Source organism: Candoia aspera, chromosome 7 (assembly GCF_035149785.1).
Source record: "Candoia aspera isolate rCanAsp1 chromosome 7, rCanAsp1.hap2, whole genome shotgun sequence".
Classification (NCBI taxonomy): Eukaryota; Metazoa; Chordata; class Lepidosauria; order Squamata; family Boidae; genus Candoia; species Candoia aspera.
In genome coordinates, this window is record NC_086159.1 from 1,988,774 (window position 1) to 2,011,914 (window position 23,141).

Consider the following 23,141-nt stretch of genomic DNA (forward strand, 5'->3'; position numbering starts at 1 on the left):
CGGCGCGGCGCGCGCGGCGCGACGGTCGCGCCCGCGGCGCCCGCTGATGGCGTCACCGCCGGCGGGCAGGCGGGAAAAGTGAAACGGCCGCCGCCGCCGCCCTCTGCACATGCCCCGGAGCCGCTCGCCTCGCCATGGAGGACGTGGAGTCGCGCTTCCTGCACTTCCTGCAGCCCATCCGGGACCTCACGAAGAACTGGGAGGTGGACGTGGCCACGCAGCTGGGGGAGTACCTGGAGGAGGTAGGAGGTGGGGGGGTGGCCGGGCGCGTGTCGTTCCTCGCATAGCAACCCTGGAAGGGAAGGCGGGGGGGAGGGACTGCCCCCCGGTCGGCCAAGGGCCTCCCGGCCCGAGTCCGGCCCGTGACCGCCCCCGCGCCTCTCCCGCTGCAGCTGGACCAGATCTGCATCTCCTTCGACGGCGGGAGGACCACCATGAACTTCATCGAGGCGGCGCTGCTCATCCAGGGGTCCGCCTGCATCTACAGCAAGAAGGTGCGCGGGGGGAGGCGGCCCGCAGCGAAGGGGTCGGCTCTGGGCGCCTTGAGGGACGGCCGGGAGGGGACAGGCGCCCCCCGGGACGGACCAACGACGCGGCTTTGGAAGCCTTTGCTGAGACGGGCCTCTTTCCACGCCCGGGCCGTCATTCTGGGGGCTCATTTCGGTCTGAGCCCCCCACCCCGACCCCGGATGCCGTCTCAAGTCACAAAATCGGGAGCTGCGTTGGGAGCAGGGCGGGACTCTGTTCTGGCAAGGTTCTGAAGGGTAAAGAGGGTTTTTTAGCTGATTGTAGGCAGAAGGAGTTTTCCACTGCGGTTAATCTTCCCTTCCAGGCTTTGATCTCCAGAGTTCCCAGGGTAACTTTAAGGTGGGTGCACTTCAACTCCCAGAATTCCCTTCTGGGAGCTGAAGTCCACCTACCTTAAAGTATGTTGGCTGGGGAATTCTGGGAGCTGACCTCCACACATCTTCAAGTAGCCCAGGTTGAGAAACACTGTCTTATACCGATTACTTTGATTGGTCGTTTTAATTAGGGACACTGAAATGGAGTCTAAAGCCTCAGGAGGACTAATTGAGTAATTTGCCACCCGACCACAGGAGATGGCCGCCCCCCATTGGGCATTCTTGGAATGTCTGTTTGAGCGCCACCGAGCTGTGAAGGTTCTGGCGCGGTTTTCCTTTTCAGAACTTTTAGAGCGAATTCCTCTGGAACTGTTCCAATGGGGATTATTCCCCATTTTATTCTCTAATCTGTTGTATTTGTTTTCTCAGGTGGAATATCTTTACTCATTGGTGTACCAGGCCCTTGATTTTATCTCCAATAAGAAGTGAGTAAGCCCCTTTTCGGATGGGAAGGAGGGAAACTGATGTCCATCTCTTGAGGCTGACAGAGCTCTTTCCCGTTCTGAGCAAATCCCTGAACTGCTCTCTTTCTTACTGCTCCAATAGCTCTTCATCTATTTTAATGCCAAGCTGGAAAAGTGTGTTATAGGTAGTCCTCAGCTTACGGCCACAATCAGGACCAGAACATCTGTCGCTAAGTGAGGCAGTCGTTAAGTGAGTCATGCCAGGTTTTATGACCATTTTTGCTATGGTCGTTAAATGAGTCTGGCTTCGCCCATTTGATTTTGTTTGTTGGAAGCCACTTGGGAAGGTCGCAAGTGGCGATCACGTGACCCCAGGATGCTGCAGCCATCATAAATATATGCTGGTTGCCAAGTGCCCAAATTTTGATCACTTGACCGTGGGGATGCTGTGATGGTGGTCAGTATGAGGACCGGTCATACGTCACTTTTTTCAGCGCTGTCATAACTTCAAATGGTCACCAAACAAATGGTCATAAGTTGAGGGCTACCTGTATTTTAGCTTCCTCCTATGGGAGAGCGTTGCATGAGAACAGGTACTACATTGTTGAAAATATTTTTTGGAATAAACCATGGTTGTTTCCCGCCTGTGTCTCTGTATCTTAATGCTCCTACAAATTAGGCGTGAGAAACAGCCTGCGTCAGTCGGTGTGGATGGGGTTGGTGGGGATACCAGCGCCAGACCAGGAGCAGAGGAAGAAGAAGAGGTGAGATTCGGGGTGAATGTAATGCAGAAGCATGCTTGTTTCCTCCCTTTCAGTAGGCCAGCCTGTGCTCTTGACTGAATGGGCCCTCGTAGCGACTGTCAAGAAATAAGTATGATCTGGGTACCAGAGCAGGATTCAGACTGATCTTTTCCAGAAAGAAGGCGGGAAGCTGTAGACTACTTTTGAAAGATAATGCATAAATGGAGTAGTAGCCAGGAAAAGACTTTGCAAACGCCTACTCCCGTTTTGGAGCCGTGGAGCCACAATGCTCTTAGAAGGGTTTGGATAAACTGGGACTGGTACAAAAAAACAGCAGTGGCCTAATTATCTCTTCATATGTTATGCCGATATGTACGATTCCTGGTTTTATAACTGTGGTATAGCCTGAGTCCAAAGGATGAGGGATACAGGTAGTCCTCGTTTAGTGACTGCAATGGGTCGCTAAGCAAACCACATGACAGACGTTGCAAAGATGGCTGGTTGCTGTCCTCTCATTCAGAGAAAGTTCTCCTGAAGTGTCCTATGTCTGACCGGTTTTCTTTCTTTTTTTGCTTCCTCGCAGGGTGGAGAGTGATTAAACAAGCTATCTCCTCCTGAGCTGCTTTTCTGGTCAGGACAGCCCTTCCCTGAAAAGGTGCTAACAGCAAGTTAACAAGCTCAGCTCTGTGACCTTAATTAGCTAATTAGAACCCTAGGGCCAGCTGCTGTCTGAAACTGACCAGACCTTAATCAGTTCCATCCTGAAGACTTTTGTTGTCTTAAGGATGCACCTTGGTCCAAAAATGAATTTTTAAGCTATTGCTGTCGTATTTGTGAATTGTCAGCTGCTATCAGAGGCAGTTGCTAAACGAGGACTACCTGTATGTGAATTGTAAATGAACGGCAAATAGGGAGCCTGGCCGCTTCCCACAACCTGTTTGGTCACCTTTCATTCCACCCTGCCAGGGTGGGGCAGAGATGTTTTCTGGCCCCGATAAGCTGTTTTGGTTTCTTTCTGTTTCTCTATGCAGTTCCTCTCTTTGGATGACATCCAGGACACCAGCCGAGCAAACATGGACTTGAGGGAAGACCAACAGCGCAGTGTTAGTGAGCTAGCAATAAATAAATAATTGGGGGAGATCAGGAATTCGGGGTATGACTTGCTTTTACCCACCCCGTTCCAAGGCTGACGTAGCAGGATACCGTTTTTTTTAAAGATGCCAGAGATGAGATTTGTGCAAAGAAAGCCCATTTTGTACAAGATTGGTGGGTGTTGATTTAACCACAGGGGGTTCAGCATCCGTGTGTGGCAGCTAAGCCTATCTAAGCTTACCTTGGCAAATGATGGTTTGGGAAAATTCCACAGTTCATTCTTTAATTAAAAAAAAAGGATGAAGAGGTATGCTTTTTACGCACTCCAATATCCCTGTTTTAAGTCAGCCTTAAACTCTTCTCAAGCAGTACCTTGCTTATTCACATTAGCGGTTGTCAAAGTGTAGCTGTGAGACCATAGAATAGTAGTATTCCATGGGTCCGTCATGGCTGGCAAGAAGCCTTCAGCAAGAAACATGCAAATTGTGTTTCTTCGGGAATCCTCAAGGACTATAAAACCTTAAATGCTAAATCAGTAAGTACTTAATGCTGAAATCTTAAAAGCTCCAGGAGAATATGTCTTAGCTGCCTCCTAAACTGTAAAGTGGAATGGGTGGGCTTTAACTTCAGGAGCCCCGCCTAGCTGCAGTTTACCCCCTGTACTCTTGAGGGACCTGAGGTGGTGTCAGATTACTGAGCGGGCAGCGGACGCTGGTGGGCTGTAGTGGGCTACCTGTCCTGCTCCCGAGCCAGGGCTTAGGATAACAGGTGATTCTTCCTGAATCCCTTCCCTGCCCCCCAGCACCCCTGCCACGCCCTACAAGTAGTCCTCGACTTATGACCACAATTGGGACCAGAACTTCCATTGCTAAGCGAGACAGTTAAGTGAGTCGTGCCCGATTTTATGACCTTTTTTGCCATGGATGTTAAGCAAATCTGGCTCCCCCATCGACTTTGCTTGTCAGAAGCCCACCGGGAAGGTTGCAAATGGCAATCAATTGACCCCGGAACGCTGCAGCTGTTGTAAGTGCAAGCTGGTTGCCAAGCACCTGAATTTTGATCACGTGACCACAGGGATGCTGCAGCCGTCGTAAGTCACTTTTTCCAGCACTGTTGTAACTTCGAACGGTCGCTAAACAAATGGTTGTAAGCCGAGGACTCCCTGTACTTCCTTTCTCCAGCTCATAGATTTCCCTGTTTGCCTTTCCAGACAGTCAGTGTTGTCCCCTTGACTCCCATGGCCCTGATTCCACCCGAGGAGGCCGAGAAGAAGGACAACCCCCTCTTTAGGTGAGAGGCTGTTGGCGGATCTTCTTGGGCCCCCTAGTTCTCCAGCGCTGGGGTGCAGGAGGCGCTCCCTGCCTTTCTCGAGTTGATCTCGGTGTGTTTCCTTGCAGCCAAAAGGGAGAGATCTTGGCCAGCCGGAAGGATTTCCGAATGAACACCTGCACCCCTTATAGCAATGGCCTCTTCCTGCTGGACCTGGCCGGACTGTCGCCGACCCAGTGTCCGGTGGGGAACAGCGACTGGGGCCGCAGCCATCCCAGGGGTACGACTGGGTTCACAGCTGCTGTTCCCAAATGGGGTCACGTGCAGCGAGGAACCGGATAGAAATTTAAGGAAAGCGACAGATGCAGCTCCTTCTAGCTCTTGGTTTCGTTTCCCAGCTTGCGTGGGAAGGTCCCCCACTTAATGTGCAGCTGCTGCTTTGCAAAATGCCAGCAACACACAAAGGAAATTGGACTGGGACGGCAGGGGCAAACGTCGCTGCTGTGGATTCGTTCCCTCCAGTGGCGTGTGTCCTTTGCAACTCCTGCCTTGGGGTGGGGGTATTTGCTCGATGCCTAGCAAGGCCGGAGGGGTTCCCTCAGGAGCTTCTGCCGTGGATTCAGGAGGTCATCTGGGACCTTCCCTCTTCGCCGGGTGCCACGTGAAACTGGTCGATTGGGAGTGGAGAAGCGGGGCTGCTGGCATGTGCCCTCACATTCTTTTTGCTTCTGAGCAGGAGTTCCAAGCCTTGCTCCAGCGGCTGGCTCCACGCCCATGGAGGCCAGTGTGTGCGAGAACCCTGTCCTTGCTCTGGACTTCTCTGGAGAAGGAAGTGAGTCACTGAGGCCTGGTGGGTTGATAGGCGGGAAAATGAGTATCCAAGAATGTAGGGTTAGAAGATGTCCTGATACAAAACCCCATTCTGGAAATGGGATACCAGCTCTTCGAAGGGCCCTCTGCAAGCCACGTAGCTAGGCTCTCTTGAAAGACTTTATACGTGGCCTTTCCTTTAGCAGACTCTGGAGACAGCTTATGAGAGCGCAGAACCAACCGGGGGCTATACAGGTCGATGCACTGGACAGAGGAGTCATTTTGTTCAAATCGTCTAAAAAAAGTCAATTTCAGAGAATCCACTGTTTGGCTACAGCACCTTCCGCGTGCTCAGGTTTTCCTTCTCAGCCTAAGCTGCACCATAGGGCTCCTAGAAAGCTAATAGATTCACCCAGCTAAAATGCATGGGATGGAAAACAGGTTTTGTTTCGAACCGGAACAAGTCTTTGTGTTCGGGAAATTCTGCCAAACTGTTTTGCATCAGAAACAAAATCCAGAAACATTGGCTGTTCAAGCCCTTGGACAAATCAAAGCTGGGAGGGATTCTGGAGTGATTTTACAGAGCGGGCAGAACTAGGCTGGAGTGTGCCACCCCGCCACCCCTTCAGCAGCTCTGAGCTTGCTTGTACCTCTGTCTGTCTTTCCAACACCTCTCCCTCCTTCTCTGCCCCCAGCCCCTGCGCTGACTCATTTCACAATATTTATAGCCTGTCCATTCCTAATGGGGTCTGGCTGGGGCACAAGGTCAAAGGAAAGAGGCAAAAACTATACTCAAGATTACAATCAGATTTAAAAAAAAATAAGCATCGTGGGCAACTGTAAAACTAAGCAAGGGCCAAACACACCCCGGAATAAGAAGGGTTGGGGTGGAGGGGCATCCCATGAAGTCAGAAGGATCTTCTGATCTGTGACAGGGCAGTAACTAAAGGTTTCAGTGTGATGCGTTCAGCCCCTTCCCCCTCCTGCCTGGAACAATTCTGTTTTGGTCTGTCTTTGGAAAAAACAAGCACCATTTCTTTCTGCGTGTGGACCAAAACACTGGACACACATGTGGCATCGTTTATACATCCCAAGCATGGTGTAATGGGCAGCAGGAGTAACTGCGAGGAACAGGTGGAAGAGCTGCAATTAAGACAACAGTCAGATAAAGACATCTGAGTCCAGGACAGAAATGTAATTTGAGAAAGCTCCTCAGACATCCTAATTCTCATGACGAGGAAGGTTTTTTTTGGGGGGGGGGGAGCACACTGAGACTTGCAAGATTGATGTCAGCCCTCCAAGGAACACCGAACTTGGAAACCAAATACACACAAGCTACTACTATTTTTATGGTAAGGTTATAGTAACAAAACCTTGCAAGTCTGAATGCGCTTTCTTTATCTTCACGAGAACTAGGGAGGGTTTTGCCTGAGACGCTTTCTCAGGTTGCAGTTCTGGTCCAGACTCAGGTTTCTTTTATCTGCCCATTGTCTTGGCTGCAGCTCTTCCTCCTGTCCCTCGAGGTTCTTCCTTCCTCCCATTACAGGGGGAAGCAGGCAGTTGCAGGTAGCCACTCTGATCTGTGCAGGGCTGAACTCTTAATTCCCTCTCTTTCCTCCCTGGTGCCCCCCAGCAGGAGCAGCCAACCCCACGGGTGACAACAAGGAGGGCTATGACGACTTCCTGGCAGACGTCCCAGAGGAGGGCCTGGATGTCTCCCACGCCGGAGCGGAGGAACACGTCGCACTTCAGACGGTATGGCAGGCAGGTGGGAGGGCCGTCTACGGTGGAGTGGTTGAGGGCCCCGCAAGGGCTCCTTCAGTGTGCTCTGGGGATCAGGCAGCCGCTTCCTCTGTCTCCTAGAGCGCCCCCCGGAGGAAAGGATACATGTTGCGGGAGAGACCCCCTGCCCTGGATGCAAATGCCCACCTCAAGGTAAGCATCCTGTACAGCAGCCCACCCTTTGCCAGTGGTGCTTCAGGGCCCTTTTGATATTTTTAACTGGGTTGGAGCGTACCTTACATTCCGTGAATGTCAGAAGAAATTGGAGAACAGTATCAACCCAGAGTTTTAACTTCTGTCAGTACTATCCGGATGTCAGTGGGCATTAGGAATCTCCAAAACCTCATTTTGTTTTCTGGACCCTGTCTGACTTCAGCACAGTACTTCGCGTGCTCACCGTGGTCCTCGATTTGCTCTGAAGAGGTCCCCCATTTAGGCACGGAGGGTTTTGCCGTGTCGTAGGTCATGTGCACAGTGCGTTCCCTCCCTTGGCTTGCTCACGAGGCAGAAGGACCGTGGTGGAGGCGGGGGTCAGAAGTCGGGGCGCTGGAGCGGCATCTGAGCATCCTTTTGGCCTGCTCAGCATTGACCCCAAGTTGCCCATGCAAAGAAGTCCTCCCTTGCGTGGGGTGAAAGCTTGGTTCACAGCAAAGTGGCAGTCTGATTCTGTTTCTGCCTCAAGAAGTAGACACCTAGCCCAGGATGATCTCCCACAGTGGGGGATGGTTGCTGGCTGGCGGCTCAGATGAAAGATAATGCACCTTCACGCAGCAAGGCGTTGATTCACGGAGCTCTCTGCCACGAGGTGCAGTGGTGGCCATCAGCTGGTGGTTGTAACAACAGGTTGAACAACTCCAGGGAGAAGGTGTCCCTTCACGGCTATAAGCCATGAACCTTTAGGCGCTCCTCTGGCATCAGAGCAGAACCCGGACACGAGGGACCCACAAGGGGCAGCTGCTCCCCTCTGCTCTAGGGAAGCTTCCAAAGCCGGGAACAGGCCTGGCCCAGGCGCGTCTTTGGCCAATCCGGCTCAGGCTCCTTTGCATCCTCTGCGCCAAGCGAGCCGTGGCGAGGCCCAGCTCTGGACCACCCGGTAGCTCTTAGAGCCGGCCTTGGTCTCGCCCGGTCTCTGGGCACCAGGCCCACGGCTGCTTCTCCTTCTCTTCCAGGAGGCGGCGGACCCATGGCGCAGCCTCGACCCTTTCAGCTCCTCAGAGGACAAGCCCCTGAAGAAAGGTGCAGATGCCGCAGGCTGACTGGGGGGAGCTGGGCCAGCCACCTTCAGCCTCAGAGCCTCTCTACCAGCAGGCCAGGGGTGTCCGCAGGGTGCGGTGCAGTCAACAAGTCAAGAGGGCGAAGCACATAAAAAGCAAGCGGGGTCTCAGCTATCGGGGCAGGCTGGATTTGTGGTCAGGATCAGACGGGGTGGAAAGAGCCCTTCCAGCAGCCGCTGCCAGTCAGAGGGCCAGGGCTGGGCAGCAGAGGCAGCTTTTCTGGGCCTTGAGGGAGCAGCAGGGGGTCCTGCAGCCCCAGGCGGTTCCTACCCACACTCCTCCCTCTCTGGCTTCAGGCAGACCCTTCACAGTGCCCCGCGGCCTGGATGATTTGCCTGGCACCAAGCGGAAGAGGCGGCTGTCCAGCAAGCTGCAGGAGTTTGCGTCGTGGTTTTCATCCACCGGTGAGCGCCCTGGCTGTGGGCTGTTTTTGCCTAGCTGTCTCGGCCCAGCTCGGAGGCAGCCCCTCCCTCGCTCTGCCCCGGAGGCTCCTGGCTCAAGATCCACTGCAGCTGGGTTCGCACAGCGCTCTTAATCCTAACCCAGGATAAAAACGCCCTTGCTGCGTTCACATAACATGCGATGCCCCAACAGAGGAACCGTATTATAACTTAACTTTTAACTAGTTCACACAGCATGCCAGGACAGTGGCTGTTTCCCTGTCCTGTTGAGCCACAGCCAGGGGTTTGATTCCATCTTGAAAGCCCAAGATGGCAGTTTCTGGGGACCTCTCCCTGCCATCCCTCTCTGTGCCTTGCTTCTGCTTCTGACCTCGTGGCTCGAACATTCTTTCTGTGCCATGGGGTGGAGGAGGAGAGACCAAAGGGCTGCTGTGCCCAAGAAGCCTCTTGCGCCCCCCACCTCCCCTGCAGCCTCAGCAGACTGACTGCCTTGCTTGCTTGCTTGCTTCCAGAGCCTGACCGATCCGGCAGCCAGAGGGGCAGGAGGAAAGGCCCCACGTTTGCTGGTGAGTGGCTGTGACACGTAGGGAAAGGGGACCCCGGCTGGCCGGCTGGCTTCCTTTGGGGTTGGGGGCTCCGCAGGGAGGAGGCACCCCGTCCCTGCAGGAAGAGCCAGGAAGCAGGGGCGGGATGGGGGGGCAGGGAAGGGGTAGTTGGGGCCAGGGAAGGGCCTGGCCTTAGGGGCACCCAGTGCAGTTTTTTCATTTCTGAGCAGATCTCGACGTTCTGTACTGGAAGCATGTGAAGGAGCGCCTGGTGGCCCAGAGGAGACTGCAGAAGAGATTGGTGACTGAAAGGGGCCGCGGGGATCCCTGAAACATGGGCTGGCTTACTCAGTTTGCACACAGAAAGGGGCAGGCGATGTGGCTGAAGGAGGTGGGACCAGCGAAGACGAAGTCCCGGGGAAGGAGGCGCTTCCTGCAGCCTCCCTGGCTCAGGATCTTGGTCTTCTACGGGCCTTAAGGGACTCTTCCTGTGGGGCCGGGGCCAGAAAAACGGTTTCCCGTGTGATGTGATGCTAAAACGGGCACCCTTTTAAATACCACAGGCCGCTTCCCAAGACAGAGAAGCGGCGGGTTCATTTCCGCTTGGCTGTGACCTGGAAACCTCGCAAATAGGTGGAAGGATGAGAGGCCCAGGACAGGAGGAAGAGCCGGCTCGCTTCTTTTTCCCCTTGACCAGGTTCCGCTGCTGGAGATGCGGCTTGAGGAGCCCGGTGCTCTGGAGGTGGGACGGGAGGAGGACAGCCTGGACGAGGGTGCTGATGGCGGGCCAGGTATCTCTCCTGCACTGCCTGGGCCGGAGGACGGCCTCCCCCCCCCCCCCCGGTCCGAAGGCTGCCTTCGTTGGGCCTGGCTTTGCTGGAGCATCTTCTCCTGCTCTTGCAGAGGACTTTCTGGAGCACGATGACACTCTCCCGTCAGAAGCCCCAGGAGCAGTGGCGGGCAGTGTGGCAGGTAACGGCCGGGCAGTGTCCCTCTCCTGGTTGTCAGGGCTCCTTTTCTGCCACTCCGACATGCTGGGCAAGCTGAGGGTGAGGCTGGCATCACAAGCTTTCCCAGCTCCTCTGTCCGCGAATATGGAAAGGGATGGTGCCATGAAACATGACTGAGCCATGGACACGATGTGAAACCCAAAGGTGGCGGCTCAGTTACAGGCAGGGGAGGAGGGCACCGTGGCCACTGCTACCCCACGTTTCCCACTTCAGCTCCATCCACCCGTCCTCTGAGGCGGGGAAGGGAATCGTAAGAGGTTCGGTGGGACCCCTCAGCTTCTCAATTTGCTTTCAGATCCCGGTGAAATCCCCTCTTCCCTTAGCTACGAGGAGCTGGTGAGAAAGAACGTGGTACGTATCCTGCTCCTCCGCCTAGGAAGAGAGTTTAGGTGGTGGTGGTGACTTTTAATCAGATTTGCGAAGGCCACCCAGCTCCAAAGCGGTTTTTCCTCACGGCAGCTGGGAAGCTCCCGCAAGCCGATGCCTTTCAAAGAGGTTTGCGTCCGATGAAGCACACCACAGCTCACGAAGCTTACGGTTTTAAGTACAATTTGCCGGGCACTGCCAGATGCCCACCGCAGGCCGACAGGCCCCCCCTCCTGCAGTGTCTGAGCTGAGGCAGGGGGAGATGGGCATCTAAGCCGAGCCGGTTCCTCTCCCTCGCTGTGAGAGACACGCTCTTTCTCACTGCTGGTTTCCAGGAGCTGTTCATGGCGCACTCCCAGAAGTACGCCCGAGAGACGGTGCTGTCCCGGCGCGTCCGTGACTGGGAGGAGATGATGGGCCCGCAGCTCGAGGACCAGGTGAGGTCAGGGATGGGGCAGACATGTGGGCACAGACAATGCACGGTGTTCAGGATCTAATTGCACCTCTGCTTGCGCAGGAAGCACGTGCCCCTTTCAACATCCACGACTACGGAGACCAGCTGGTGTCCCGGTTCAGCCGTGTGGGTGAATGGCATTCGTTCGCCAGCCTGGTGGCAGGGCAGCCGGCCTTCGAGGTCTGCCGTTGCATGCTGGCCTCCCTGCAGCTGGTGAGGATGCCTGTGAAGTGGGAGGGGCCGGGAGGCGGAGGAACTGGGCTGTGGGCCAGGCTGTTGCCCCACAGGGCAGGACCAGAGCCAGTGGGTAAAACTACAAGTAGGATTGGGGCTAGGGACGCGGTGGCGCTGCAGGTTAAACCGCTGAGCTGTCGATTGGAAGGTCAGCGGTTCGAAACCACACGGCGGGGTGAGCTCCCGTTGCTAGTCCCAGCTCCTGCCAACCTAGCATTTCGAAAACATGCAAATGTGAGTAGATTAATAGGTACCGCTTTGGCGGGCAGGTGACGGCGTTCCGTGTAGTCATGCCGGCCACATGACCACGGAAGTGTCTACGGACAAACGCCGGCTCTTCGGCCTTAAAACAGAGATGAGCACCGCCCCCTAGAGTCGGACACGACTGGACTTCATGTCAAGGGAAACCTTTACCTTTACCTAGGATTAGGAACCTCCTGACTGTACCAGCTGTCAGCCAGTGGAACAGGCTGCCACACGAAGGGAGAGCTATCCTGCATGAATGGTTGATGATCACCTGTTGGAGATGCTCTAGGGCAGTCTTTCTCCACTTTGGCAGCTGGCTGGCTGGCTGAGGAATTCCCAGAGTTAAAAGTCCATATATTTTAAAGCTGAGAAACACTGCTCTAGGGGATGCGCCTTCAGCAGGGGGTGGGCCTAGATGATCTCTAAGGCAGTCTCAACTCTAGGATCCTAGGACCTTCCCCACCCATTTCTTTGCAAAATTGGATTCTTCCAGCCCTGTAATGTGTTCCTCCAGGCAAACGACTACACCGTGGAAATCTCCCAACAGCCAGGCCTGGAGGAGGCAGTGGACACCATGGCGCTGCGCCTCTTGACCCAGGAAAGGGCCCACCGGCGCTTTCACACGTACACAGCTCCCTCCCTCAGCCAGCAGTGACGGCTCTCTTCTCCTCTGTGCTGTGTCTGCACGTGTGTGTGTTTGTGTGTGTTTGTGTGTGTGTGTATATACATATTTGCATGTGTTTAAATGTATGATATCTGTATAGTTTCTCCCACACTCACCTACCCCACCCCAGTATCCCAGCAGCGGATCCTTCCTGGGCCAGTCTACGCTTTCCCCCAATAAAGAGTGCCTCTGGGACATGCGACTAGTTTTCCTTGTTGAATGGCGCGCACACAACAGGACCCCAAGCCTGTAGCCTTCCTCCTCTGTGCTGCCTGCTCTAGGAGGAGGACATGGGCAAGGCCTGGACCCAAGGGGGGCCTTTGTGCCCCATGGCTGCCGCCCAGCTGCAGCCAGTCTGGTCTGCAATTGTTAGCAATCATCACGCTCTGCAAGAGGAAGGCTTTGATGTTCTGCTCTTGCTCCAGAGATGGGGAGGGGAGGCCCCCCACATAAACGTCAGCAGGCAGAGGAAGCAAAGGTCGGACGTCCCTCCCAGACCCTTGGGGTAAACAGTCTCGGGCTGCTGTTCCGACCTGCCAGCGGGAGGGGTTCCGCGGTGGTGAAAAGGAAATAGAAGGATGACCGGGTTTTCCTCCCAAGACAGATCGTTCGCATGGTGACCTCTCCTGGAACAGAAGGTGACAGAAGTGCAGCGCCAAATGTGGTTCTCGCTTGTGTGTAAATGAAACCTGCATCAGGAGTCTTGCCCCACTGAGGCTCTCACTGCAAGAGCATCTGGGCTCCAAAACTTCTAGCTTCCAAAACCTAATGTGCAGTGTTTCTCAACCTGGGCGACTTTAAGGGTTAGGGTCCACACCTCTTAAAGTCGCCCAGGTTGAGAAACACTGGTGTGGCTCAATCTGAAAACAGTTGCTGTAACAGCTTTGTTGAGGCTCCTGTTGTAAAGCAATGCAGCTACTAAAAAGCTGGCATCACACTAAACCAAAATAATCTATTTAACCTGTTGGAGGAATGCAACACTAGGTTTGCAATTGATCTGCATTAAGCATATTGTACAAACACTGCCTGAATGCAAATAAATAAGGAAGCGTGAGCCAAGTACGCATACAGCGTGAAAGACCATTTTGGAGCATGATTATCTTTCCCTTGACAATCCCTGTAGAATTCATCCCTCCAAAATGGTATACGCGCGTGCACACAATCCACAACTTCCTTCTCGCAAGGGTGGGCCCCTTCAGCCAAGCATCGACAACTGCCTGTTCACCCTTAAAGCGTCTCGCTCCCGCCAGCACCGGCTCAGCCGAAGAGGCCTGGGTAGGTGGCCATGTGCTCCTTGATGCTCTGGGCAATCTTGGTGTCCGTCTTGTACCGGTTGTAGTAGTCCAGGAAGAGCCCGTCTGGGCTGAGCAGGTAGAGGATGACCGTGTGGTCCACGAGGTAGTCATTGTCCTGGTCTTTGGGGCCGGTGCTGTAGTAGACGCGGTAGGCCCGGCCAGCCTCCCGCACTTGATCGGGGGTGCCAGTCAGCCCCCGCAGCCGCGGGTGGAATTCCTTCACGTACTTGGCCACGGCCTCCACGGTGTCCCGCTCGGGGTCCACCGTGATGAAGAGCGGCTGGAGGCGGGGCAGCCGGGGGTCCCGGTCCAGCAGGTCCACCACCCGGCTCATCTTCTCCAGCTCCTCTGGACAGATGTCGGGGCAGTGGGTGAATCCAAAGTACAGAAGGACCCAGCTGCCCTTGAGGTCCTCCTTGGAGAAGGGGCGCCCCGTGTGGTCCACCAGGTGGAAGTTGCCCTGGCCAATGGCCACTTTCCTCAGCTCCTCGATGCGTTTCTGCTTCTCCTGCTGCTGCTTCTCTGAGCGGAGATACAGCCAGCCCAGCAGAAGCTGGAGGCTAACGATGGAAACCACCAGCAGGCGAGTCCTCAGGGAATACTGGGGCTCCAGCCTGGGGGTCTGTGAGGTCCCTTGGGAGAAGGGCCTCCAGACAGTCTTGCTCCAGATCAAAGCGCCGCCGCCTCTAGGAAAGGCAAGCTGGCCAGCGGGGGCAGAGAATGGCAGCAAGCCACCCTGCTTCCAGACCTCCAGCCGAGAGGGCCACCAGCCTGGGCCGTGGCGTGCGGAGGTAAGCTGGCTAAGGCAGAGGGGCTGGGGACGGGCACTGCCAGCCACACATCTCCCCCAGAGGGTGGAGCGGGGTCCCACGTGCCAAGGCCTCAGGCTGCCCAAGGACCGAAACATCCCCAAGAGAGCTGAAAGGGAAAAAAGAATAATCAGTGCAGAAAGGAAATAACTAGTGGGCCTCAGCTGGCTGGCCATTCTCCATCACAGCAGGAAAATGCTGCCTCTCCTTCAGTGCAGGGAAAAGCTAGACCAGTCTTTCTCAACCTGGGCGGCTTAAAGATGGGTGGACTTAAAGATGAGTGGAAGTCCACCCATCTTAAAGCCGCCCAGGTTGAGAAAGACTGCGCTGGACCTTCACACAAGGTGTTTCCAAGATTTGGAGGACGAAGGCCCACCAGCCCCAGGGAAAGGCCTTCTGCCCCACTGGCCGGTGCGCTCACGGCTTTGCGCGGCCAGTCCTGCCGTCCAGCCCCCTCTCCGGGCTGAAGCGGGGCGGGAGCCCAGACCCTGCCCGCCTCCGGGGTCCTGCTGAGCCCGCGCCCGCTGCCACCGGCGGAGATGCGCCGCGACCCTTCCTGCCGGCGGCTTCCGGGGCCGCGCGGACCCAGGCCCCGGGGAGCTTCTGGGGCCGGCGGTCCCGGCAAGTCCTGCGGCGCTGCCCCCGGCCCGGCGAGGAGGACCCCCGCCCCCAGCGCCGCCCCCCGCTCCTGCGCCCCCCTTGCGCAGCCCCCCGGCGCTTGCAGGCTCAGGGGCGCCGGATCCAGCGGGAAAGAGCTGCGCCCGCCTCCGGCGTGGCACTCCCTCTCCCATCATCCCCATCCCATCCTAAGGCAGGACTTATTGCAGCCCCGGCCCCCCCATCCACCCACGAGTTTCCCCGCTCACTTCCGCGTCCTCCTTCCAGCTTCGGGGCCGCCTGGGCTGTGCCGCTCCTCCCGCGCATGCGTGCTTCGTCTGCTGCTGCTGCTGCTCTCCTTCCTTCCCCGCGGGGGGGAGCCCTGCGGAGGGCGGAGCGGTCGGCAGGGGGCGCTCGGTGGCTGCGCGCGGCCGGGCGATCCGGGGAGCCGCCTTTGGATCGGGCGCAAAGGGCCCCGGCCAGCGCCAGCCCCGGCTAAAGAAGGGGGGACCGGCAGGAAGCGACCCCCCGCAGAACCCCCTTTCGCGTGGGACGCGGGGAGCGGGAGTCGGGCGCCTCTGGAGGCCCTTCGCGGCCTCGCTGGCGCCCGGGATTGGGGAGCCCTTGGGCCCCCGAGGAGGGCCCCCAAACTCGCGCTCAGCATTGGCCTCCCGCCGGAGGCGTTCCCAAGGCGGGCGGTCGCCGGGGGGCGGGCGGGGGTCTCCTCTGCCCCCCGCCCCCTCCTGCGGGGGAGGCCGGAGCGGCGGTTTGATCCGCCCCGAGGCCAGGCAGAAGGGCGGTTCGCGCGGCCTTGGGAGGCCGAAACTCATCCGGCGTCCGGCAGCCCCTCTTCGGGCGGGTTTGATCGAGGGGCGTCGCGCTCTCCTCCCGCCATGCCCGGCGACCCTGTGCCCCTCCCGGGAAAGGTCATCCCCTCGAAGGCTGACGGGGGTCTTGGAAAGAGCCCCCGGTCACCTGCCGCGGTCCAGCCCTGCCCCCCAACGCCCGCCCGGAAGCCCCTCTGGGGAGAAACCTCTTCCCGACGGTTGCCTCGGGGGCCGCCGTTGGAAGCCCTTTTAGGCAGGAGCGGCAAGAAGGCCAAGGAAGGTAGCCCGGAAAACTTGCTGGGGGGCGGGGGGGCGGAAGTGGCAGGCTCTCAGCAAAGACCCAGATGGGGGCCTCGGAGCCTACAGGCGGGCATTTGCCACACGCGGCTCGCAACCGGTGGGGTCCAACGGCTCGCCCCCTCCCCGCTTGGCCACACCCGTGGGGCCGGCCCTTTGCCACCAGGCGCCCTTCCCGTTTGCTGCGCCACCACGCCCATTGGCCGTGGCCAGGAAGCCCCTCGGCGTTGCTAGCTGGGGGCGATGGTGGCTCAAGCAAGCTCAGCCAGGGGTTGACTGTGTGGGCGCTCGGGATTGACGAGAACAAGCTGGGCATCTGGGAACCACGATAAACGGTTAAAGCGTTCGCCCATTGTTTCTCGACCTTGGCTAGGGCATTATGGGAGTGGAAGTCCACCCATATTAAACTCGCCAAGGTTGAGAAACTCGGGATTAGCCTCCGAAGTTCAATGCTGTCCTTTCGGCACCATCGGAAGGCTCGGCTCAGACCATTTTCAAAATGCTCAAAGACGATTGAGTAACCAGCTTAGAGCTACATGCTGGTCTGTGTCCTTGGCTCTTGTCATCAGAGGAGACATTCATGTGTCCCTAAGTGGGGAGGTGTCCCCCCCACCGGCCAGCAAAGAAATATTTGAGACGAAAATGCATGTTGCTGTCTTCCTGCAAGACAGCCTTGGTTCTGGGAAATGAACCCACCAGAACTCTTTGAGCCAATAATGGCCAAACAATTGTTCTTCACTTACAGTTTAGCAATCAGCCTGAAGGACTTTATGCCTCTGGGTATTAAAGGCTTAGCTGGAAGTAATAGCTTTCTTCATTTAAGAAAAAACACGGAAATACTACCAGTAGCAGCTTTCAGTTCCTGAATCAACCCGTCCATCCATCCATCCATCAACTCCGTGTGCACAGCTGAGCAAACATCTGCACTGCATCCGTGCTCAGAACTACTGGGGGGGCCAGACAGCGAAGCCAGAAATATAGGGTACCAACAATCTTGTCTTGATTTGCCCCTTAGAGCAGATAGAACCCAGTTGGTTCCTCTGATGTAAAACCCAACTTTGCTCTCAAGAAAATATGGGGAAACAATGGCACAATGCAAGGACAGGCTGATCTCTGTCTATAGCCATGGTTCCGTCCCTTGGAAGCTGGTGAGCACCAGCAGACTGTGGAGCACCTCTGGAGGAACAAGCCAACCCTTGTGTCCAAACTGAGATCTGAACAGTGTGATCCCCCAGTTCCTCCCATGTGTGGCTTCCAAGCTGGGCCAGACTTTCTTTGTACCAGATAAGTGATAGGTCCCTCCCTGGAGTGTCTCTACATTGGCCTCCAGGGTCCGGCCTTTGTCTATTAGATTGATCCTGTCCAGGAACACCATCCCTCAGTTTCCCCTTCTCTAGTGAGGCACTTTGGGCTGAGAGGCCCAACATCCCTTGGTGAATTTCATGGTTGACGGAAGGCTTGAACCTGGGTTTTCCTTCACCTTTGCACCATGCTGGACATGGACCAACTGTCAGCTGTTGGGAATGTCCTTGACTTGAAGGATGCCCACAAAGCTGCTTTTTAAGAACTTTCCCAGGCAGTACTTTAGGAGGTCTGCCTGTCATGTTCATGGTTTCAATATACACTATACATCGTAACGCTTCCTGTGCCATGGCGCTGACGCGCGTTTCTGTTCAGGAGGGAGCTGCTGTGAGACCTTGTGCCAAGCTCTGTATGTGGAATCAGGAGAATGGAACGTGTTTGGGTTATTTTCTCTGCTCAGGGACTTTTCCCGCAGACCATCAGGAACCGTTAGGAGCACCTGGGATTGTGAGCCTGGGAAGAGTCTACGGGGGGAGGGATCTCATTTGCACCGAGGGTTTTTAGTTTGAATTTGGTGCGCTTTCATCATTCTCCGCTTTCTCTGTGATCCTGCATGCTATTCTTCAATAAATCAGATATCTTTGAATTCCTGCTCATGAGTCTGATAGTGTTTTAGAATAGGCATTCATTACACTGCCATTGTTGAAGGCATTGAAGAATCTGGTAAGGGAATATCTCTGAAATGATGACCCAACGGGTCACGGGTTGTCAACCCATTATGAAACCCCCCTACTGCCCCAAGACTCACAGGTGCCATGCCTTCAGGAGCCACTGAACACTCCTTGCCACCCCCAAAGCTCTTCTAAGCACCCAAGTCCTGATGGTCACCAAAGGAATAGCAAGGGAGCAGCCACTCCTATTCTGGGGAATGGGGTTCCAGGGCAGGGGGGCTGATTTGGAGGGGTCTCGTAGGCTTCTGGCCCTGTGAGAACTATGAAGCAGTAGACCAGCCTGTCTCCTTGAGTCCCAGAGGCTCCATCACTGGAGATTTTAAAGCAGGGCTTGGAGAGCCCTTTGCCTGGGATGGCCTGAGGATTCCTGGACCAGAAGACCTCCAAGGTCCTCTCCAGCCCTGTCATTCTATGCTTCCATGATCTGGCTGGGGTTGCATCCAGGGTGGTCCCTGGTGGTGACGCTCCTGAGAGGTCAGGATCCCCAGCAAGCCCTCTCTCCTGGGTCTCACAGGATGGGCAGATTCCACCTGGAGGAGACAGTCCAACTGTCAAGCGTTGAACAAAGGCAGGAAGGGAGCATCTAAATTCCTCGTGAGCCTTGAAAAGGCTCAGGGAGAGGAGGAGCAGGGGGGCTTTCCCAGGGGGGTGTCTTTTGTTCCACAGGGTACTTTGCATTCATGGTGAATGATGGTTTCAGTAAACTAGTAAGCAGTTAACTCATCCTATGACCAGGTTTCCAGTCTGAGCTCAGGGAAGAGCTGGTCGCTCAGGCCAAAGGTGGCTTCAGTTGCAGTTATTCACATCTTGGCCTGTTCTAACTCTTTGGGGACTGGGAGACCGGGAAGCACAAATAAGGACATCAATATTCTTATGTTGGCAGATATAGGGTTGTAAATTGCTCTCTGTGTGTGTGTCTGTGTGCTAAATACAATGTGACATAAGTGGGTTTATAGAAAACATTTCACAATGTGGCATGAGCAGAGTTTGGAGCTGGCAACTGCTGCAAATGTTGTTTGATGACCCACCAAATCCAGCCTTGGACTGCTTAAAGAGCTTGCTTCCTTGTTCCTTCTACTCTTCTCCTTCCTTGATTTCTTTCCAAAGGGAAGAAGGCGACTTTTGCCTCGTGGCGCTGCGTGCCAATGCTTTGTGGCGCTCTCTCTTTCCGGTTGTCGACACTGAGCTTGCCAACCCACTGCCTAACCTGCTGCTCGGGGAGCTTTGGGGATCCCTGTTAGGTGCCCCGAGAGTGTGGAGAAGTGGCACCTCGGGAGTCTCCATCCACCCCACGGAGTCTTATGGGGCTCAGGAAGGTTTTCCTAGCAGACGTTTTCCGCTGGCAACCGGGGCCAGAAATAACGGGGGCAGCTCCTTTGATTTCACTGAGATAGGGGGAAGAACTCCCTGATGGTCAGATCTGTCCAACAGTGGGAGACTCCCTCTGAAGGGGGTGGCTTCTCCCCCTTGGAGGCTGGCCAGAAGAGACTTCCAGGATGGTTGAACCGATCGGGCTGCGAGACGGTGCGGCTGGTTTCACACCAGAGGAGGAAGCCAGGACCCAGGCTAGCCCAGCGCATCTCATGCTGGGACGGCCGGCCCACAAGGCCTCTCGTGGCTGGGGAGGGTGACATGGATCCCGCCCCGCTCGGAGGCCTTCGGCGAGGGCTGGGCTCCCACCCCCTCCCAACCCAAATGATCCTCCCGTCTCAGACTAGCCTCCCGTGTTGGGTGAACGCAGTTATGCAGCCTACCTCGCCCCCAGTTTTTTTTAATACGTAAATTTTATTAAGTTTTAAAGAGAACATAAAAACTAACACAATGTTATAAAGAATAACAAGAAGGAAGGAAGGGAGGGAGGGAGGAAGCGAGGACATTTAAAGACCTTTTGTTAAGAGAAATGCCCTTGCGTTCATTTCTAAACACCAGCTATAAACAACAGTGACAACTGAATTCTGATTGCTCTTCCTGCCCAGTTTCACAGCAGGGGAGAAAGCCAGAACCCGGGCTAACCGAGCGCATCTCATGCTAACCGGCCGACCCACAAGGCCTCTCGTGGCTGGGGAGGGTGACCTGGATCCCGCCCCCCTCGGAGGGCTTCGGCGAGGACTGGGCTCCCACCCCCTCCCAACCCAAATGATCCTCCCGTCTCAGACTAGGCCCCTACGTTGTGTGAACGCAGTTCTGCAGCAACAGTTGACTGCCTGCCACAGTGGGGGGGCCTTGGCCGGCATTTTTCTTGTTTTTTGGCATAGATGCCATGGCCATGATGGGGTGCCTCCCCAGGGAGGCTCAAGTGGCGCTCACGTTAGGTGCCAGGCAAATAGCTTCCTGTTTTCTTTTCCGCAAAGGCTTTTTAACTGGCTTTTCATTGTATTTTAATTTGTCCTGTTTTAGATTTTGAATGACTACCTTGCGGCTGCGTAATTTTTATGGTTTTTCCCACTTGCATTTGATTTGATTTGATTGTATATGTGTAGTGGCAATGCGGAAGACCATTGTTATTTCAAGGAGATTAAGTGACATATTTTGATTTTCTCCTTCCCATGAAGAAGTTTAGAGTTTATTTTGAGTCATAGGGTTAAACCGCTGAGCTGCTGAGCTTGCCGATCGGAAGGTCGGCGATGGACGTCCGCGTGGCGGGGTGAGCTCCCGTTGCTAGTCCCAGCTCCTGCCAACCTAGCATGGGAAAACATGCCAATGGGAGTAGATCAATAGGTACCGCTTCGGCGGGCAGGTAACAGTGTTCTGTTTAGTCATGCCGGCCACATGACTGCGGAAGTGTCTACGGACAAACGCCTGCTCTTCGGCTTTGAAACGGATAGGGAGGGAGGAAGGGAGGGAGGGAGGGAGGAAGCAAGGACATTTAAACACCTTTTGTTAAGAGAAATGCCCTTGCGTTCATTTCTAAACACCAGCTATAAACAACAGTGACAACTGAATTCTGATTGCTCTTCCTGTCCAGTTTCACAGCAGGGGAGAAAGCCAGAACCCGGGCTAACCGAGCGCATCTCATGCTAACCGGCCGACCCACAAGGCCTCTCGTGGCTGGGGAGGGTGACCTGGATCCCACCCCCCTCGGAGGCCTCCGGCGAGGGCTGGGCTCCCACCCCCTCCCAACCCAAATGATCCTCCCGTCTCAGACTGGGCCCCTACGTTGTGTGAACGCAGTTACGCAGCCTACTTCGCCCCAGTTTTTTTTAATACGTAAATTTTATTAAGTTTTAAAGAGAACATAAAAACTAACACAATCTTATAAAGAATAACAAGAAGGAAGGAAGGGAGGAAGGAAGGAAGGAAGGGAGGGAGGGAGGAAGGAAGGAAGGGAGAAAAAGAAATAGAAAGAAGAAGCTCCCGATCCCTTCAAGTATGATTAGAAAGTTCTCTCTGTGATCACACAAAAAGCTCATGTTTTTCTATTATCCATTTTTTCCCCTATTCATCAAAACCGCAAGCCATAAGTGCATTTTTTCCTGTTTCGTGCATAAAATCTATAAGGGATTTCCAGTCAGCCATAAATGCAGATATTGTCCTTTCACCAACCAAGGAAATCAATTTGGCCGTCTCTGCAAGTTCCATCACCTTCACCGGCCATTCCTCCATTGTGGGTAAAGCCGAATCTTTCCACCTTTGTGCATACAATAATCTTGCTGCAGTTTTCACGTGCAAAAAGAAAGTTCCATGACTTTTTTCAACCATGGCCCCAAAGAAAAACCTGCTCTCAGCTGTATGTTAATCTTTACATTCCTCTGAATCAGGGTGTGTTTTTGAATCCAACGTTTTCTAGCTTTCTTGCACACCCACCAAGCCGGATAAAACGTCCCTTCGAGTTGTTCACATTTCCAGTAAAGACATTTAGTAAAGTAAAGACATTCAAGGACTTACATACATTCTAGACAATTTCTCTGCTGACAAACACCAACAATGCATCATTTTGTAAAAATTCTCTTCAAGGACAGAACACAATGTAAATTGCAATCCTTTCAGCCACATATTCTCCCATTGTTCCATTTGTATATTGTAACCAACTTTTTAGCCCGTTTCATCATGCATTCTTTCACTTCTTCTGTCTCAACAAATTATACATTTTCGCAATAACATGTTCATCATTTGTACACAATTCTGTTTCAAACCATAAAATCTTTTATCCACTTCAAATCTTTCTGGTAATTGTACATAATAAAACCATTAACAAGGATATCCTTCTATTGTCAAATCTTCTCTTGGGAAAATTCTAGTACATCACGGTGAGTTAGCCACTTATGTTTACTATCTCATCCACCGGGGGGGGGGGGGGGGCTTGGCAGGCATTTTCCTTGTTTGTGTGTGGCAGCGATGCCGGGGCCATGAGTGGCGCTCACATTAGGTGCCAGGCGAAGAGCTTCCTGTTTCCTGTTTCTGTAAAGGGCTTTTAATTGCCTTTTAATTTCTCATGTTTCAGATTTTGAAAGACTGCCTGCTGCTGCTTAATTTATATGGTGTTTCCCAGTTGCATTTGATTGTATTGTATCATATATGTTTTTATTCAAATTGCATTTATACTGTATTTTACTCTAAACTGTCCAGATTCAACCACTGGGCAGTTTAAAACTGTAAGAAATAAACAAACAAACAAACAAACAAACAAATAATGCTGCTGCTTCCAGGAAGGCTTTGAAAGGGAGTCAGACCCTGAAAAGTGACCCTGCCGAGCCTCTCACACCAGCCAAACCTCAACTACATTCACACAACACCCTTGACAGCTCCAAGAAATACCTCGAGCTGCTTCAGCCCAACCTCTGATGCTCAGTTACTTCCTCTGTGGCTCCATGCGCCACTCACGGCCAGCCCGGAGGGGGAGTTTCGGCTTGCTGCAGCTGCCCAAATCCAGAAGTGGGTTCGCTCGGTCCCAAATCAAAGTGGGGTACGAAGAAGCCATTGGGAGAAAGTGGGTGGGGGGCACTTGCCCGTGGGACTAAGTGAAAAGAGAGTCGGGCGCTTTGTGGTTCAGCCTTTCTTCAAAACCCACCCGTCAATCTAGCAGATCGTGAGGACAAGGCCCTCCCACCCTTCATTGGAGAGCAACAATTACATTTTCTTAACCTCAG

General features: G+C 54.5%; 2 protein-coding genes across 2 annotated transcripts; one reads left to right on the forward strand and one right to left on the reverse strand.

The window, feature by feature from the left end:
• Positions 1–125: 125 nt before the first annotated feature.
• NCAPH2 (non-SMC condensin II complex subunit H2) lies at positions 126–12,317 on the forward strand. The gene is made up of 20 exons (XM_063308671.1): positions 126–242; positions 393–494; positions 1,272–1,327; positions 1,986–2,070; positions 3,081–3,152; positions 4,352–4,431; positions 4,539–4,690; positions 5,147–5,242; positions 6,854–6,975; positions 7,084–7,155; positions 8,172–8,238; positions 8,573–8,680; positions 9,190–9,243; positions 9,453–9,523; positions 9,920–10,013; positions 10,126–10,194; positions 10,528–10,583; positions 10,934–11,035; positions 11,116–11,265; positions 12,047–12,317. Exons 1-20 carry the CDS (start codon positions 135–137, stop codon positions 12,185–12,187), a joined length of 1,857 nt encoding a protein of 618 aa, XP_063164741.1. The 5' UTR covers positions 126–134; the 3' UTR covers positions 12,188–12,317.
• A 1,084-nt stretch (positions 12,318–13,401) lies between these two features.
• Positions 13,402–15,247, reverse strand: LOC134500781 (protein SCO2 homolog, mitochondrial). The gene is made up of 2 exons (XM_063308188.1): positions 15,167–15,247; positions 13,402–14,409 (listed from the first exon to the last, which is right to left on the reverse strand). The coding sequence occupies exons 1-2, from the start codon at positions 15,222–15,224 to the stop codon at positions 13,454–13,456; spliced, it is 1,014 nt and encodes a 337-aa protein (XP_063164258.1). The 5' UTR covers positions 15,225–15,247; the 3' UTR covers positions 13,402–13,453.
• Positions 15,248–23,141: the final 7,894 nt, after the last annotated feature.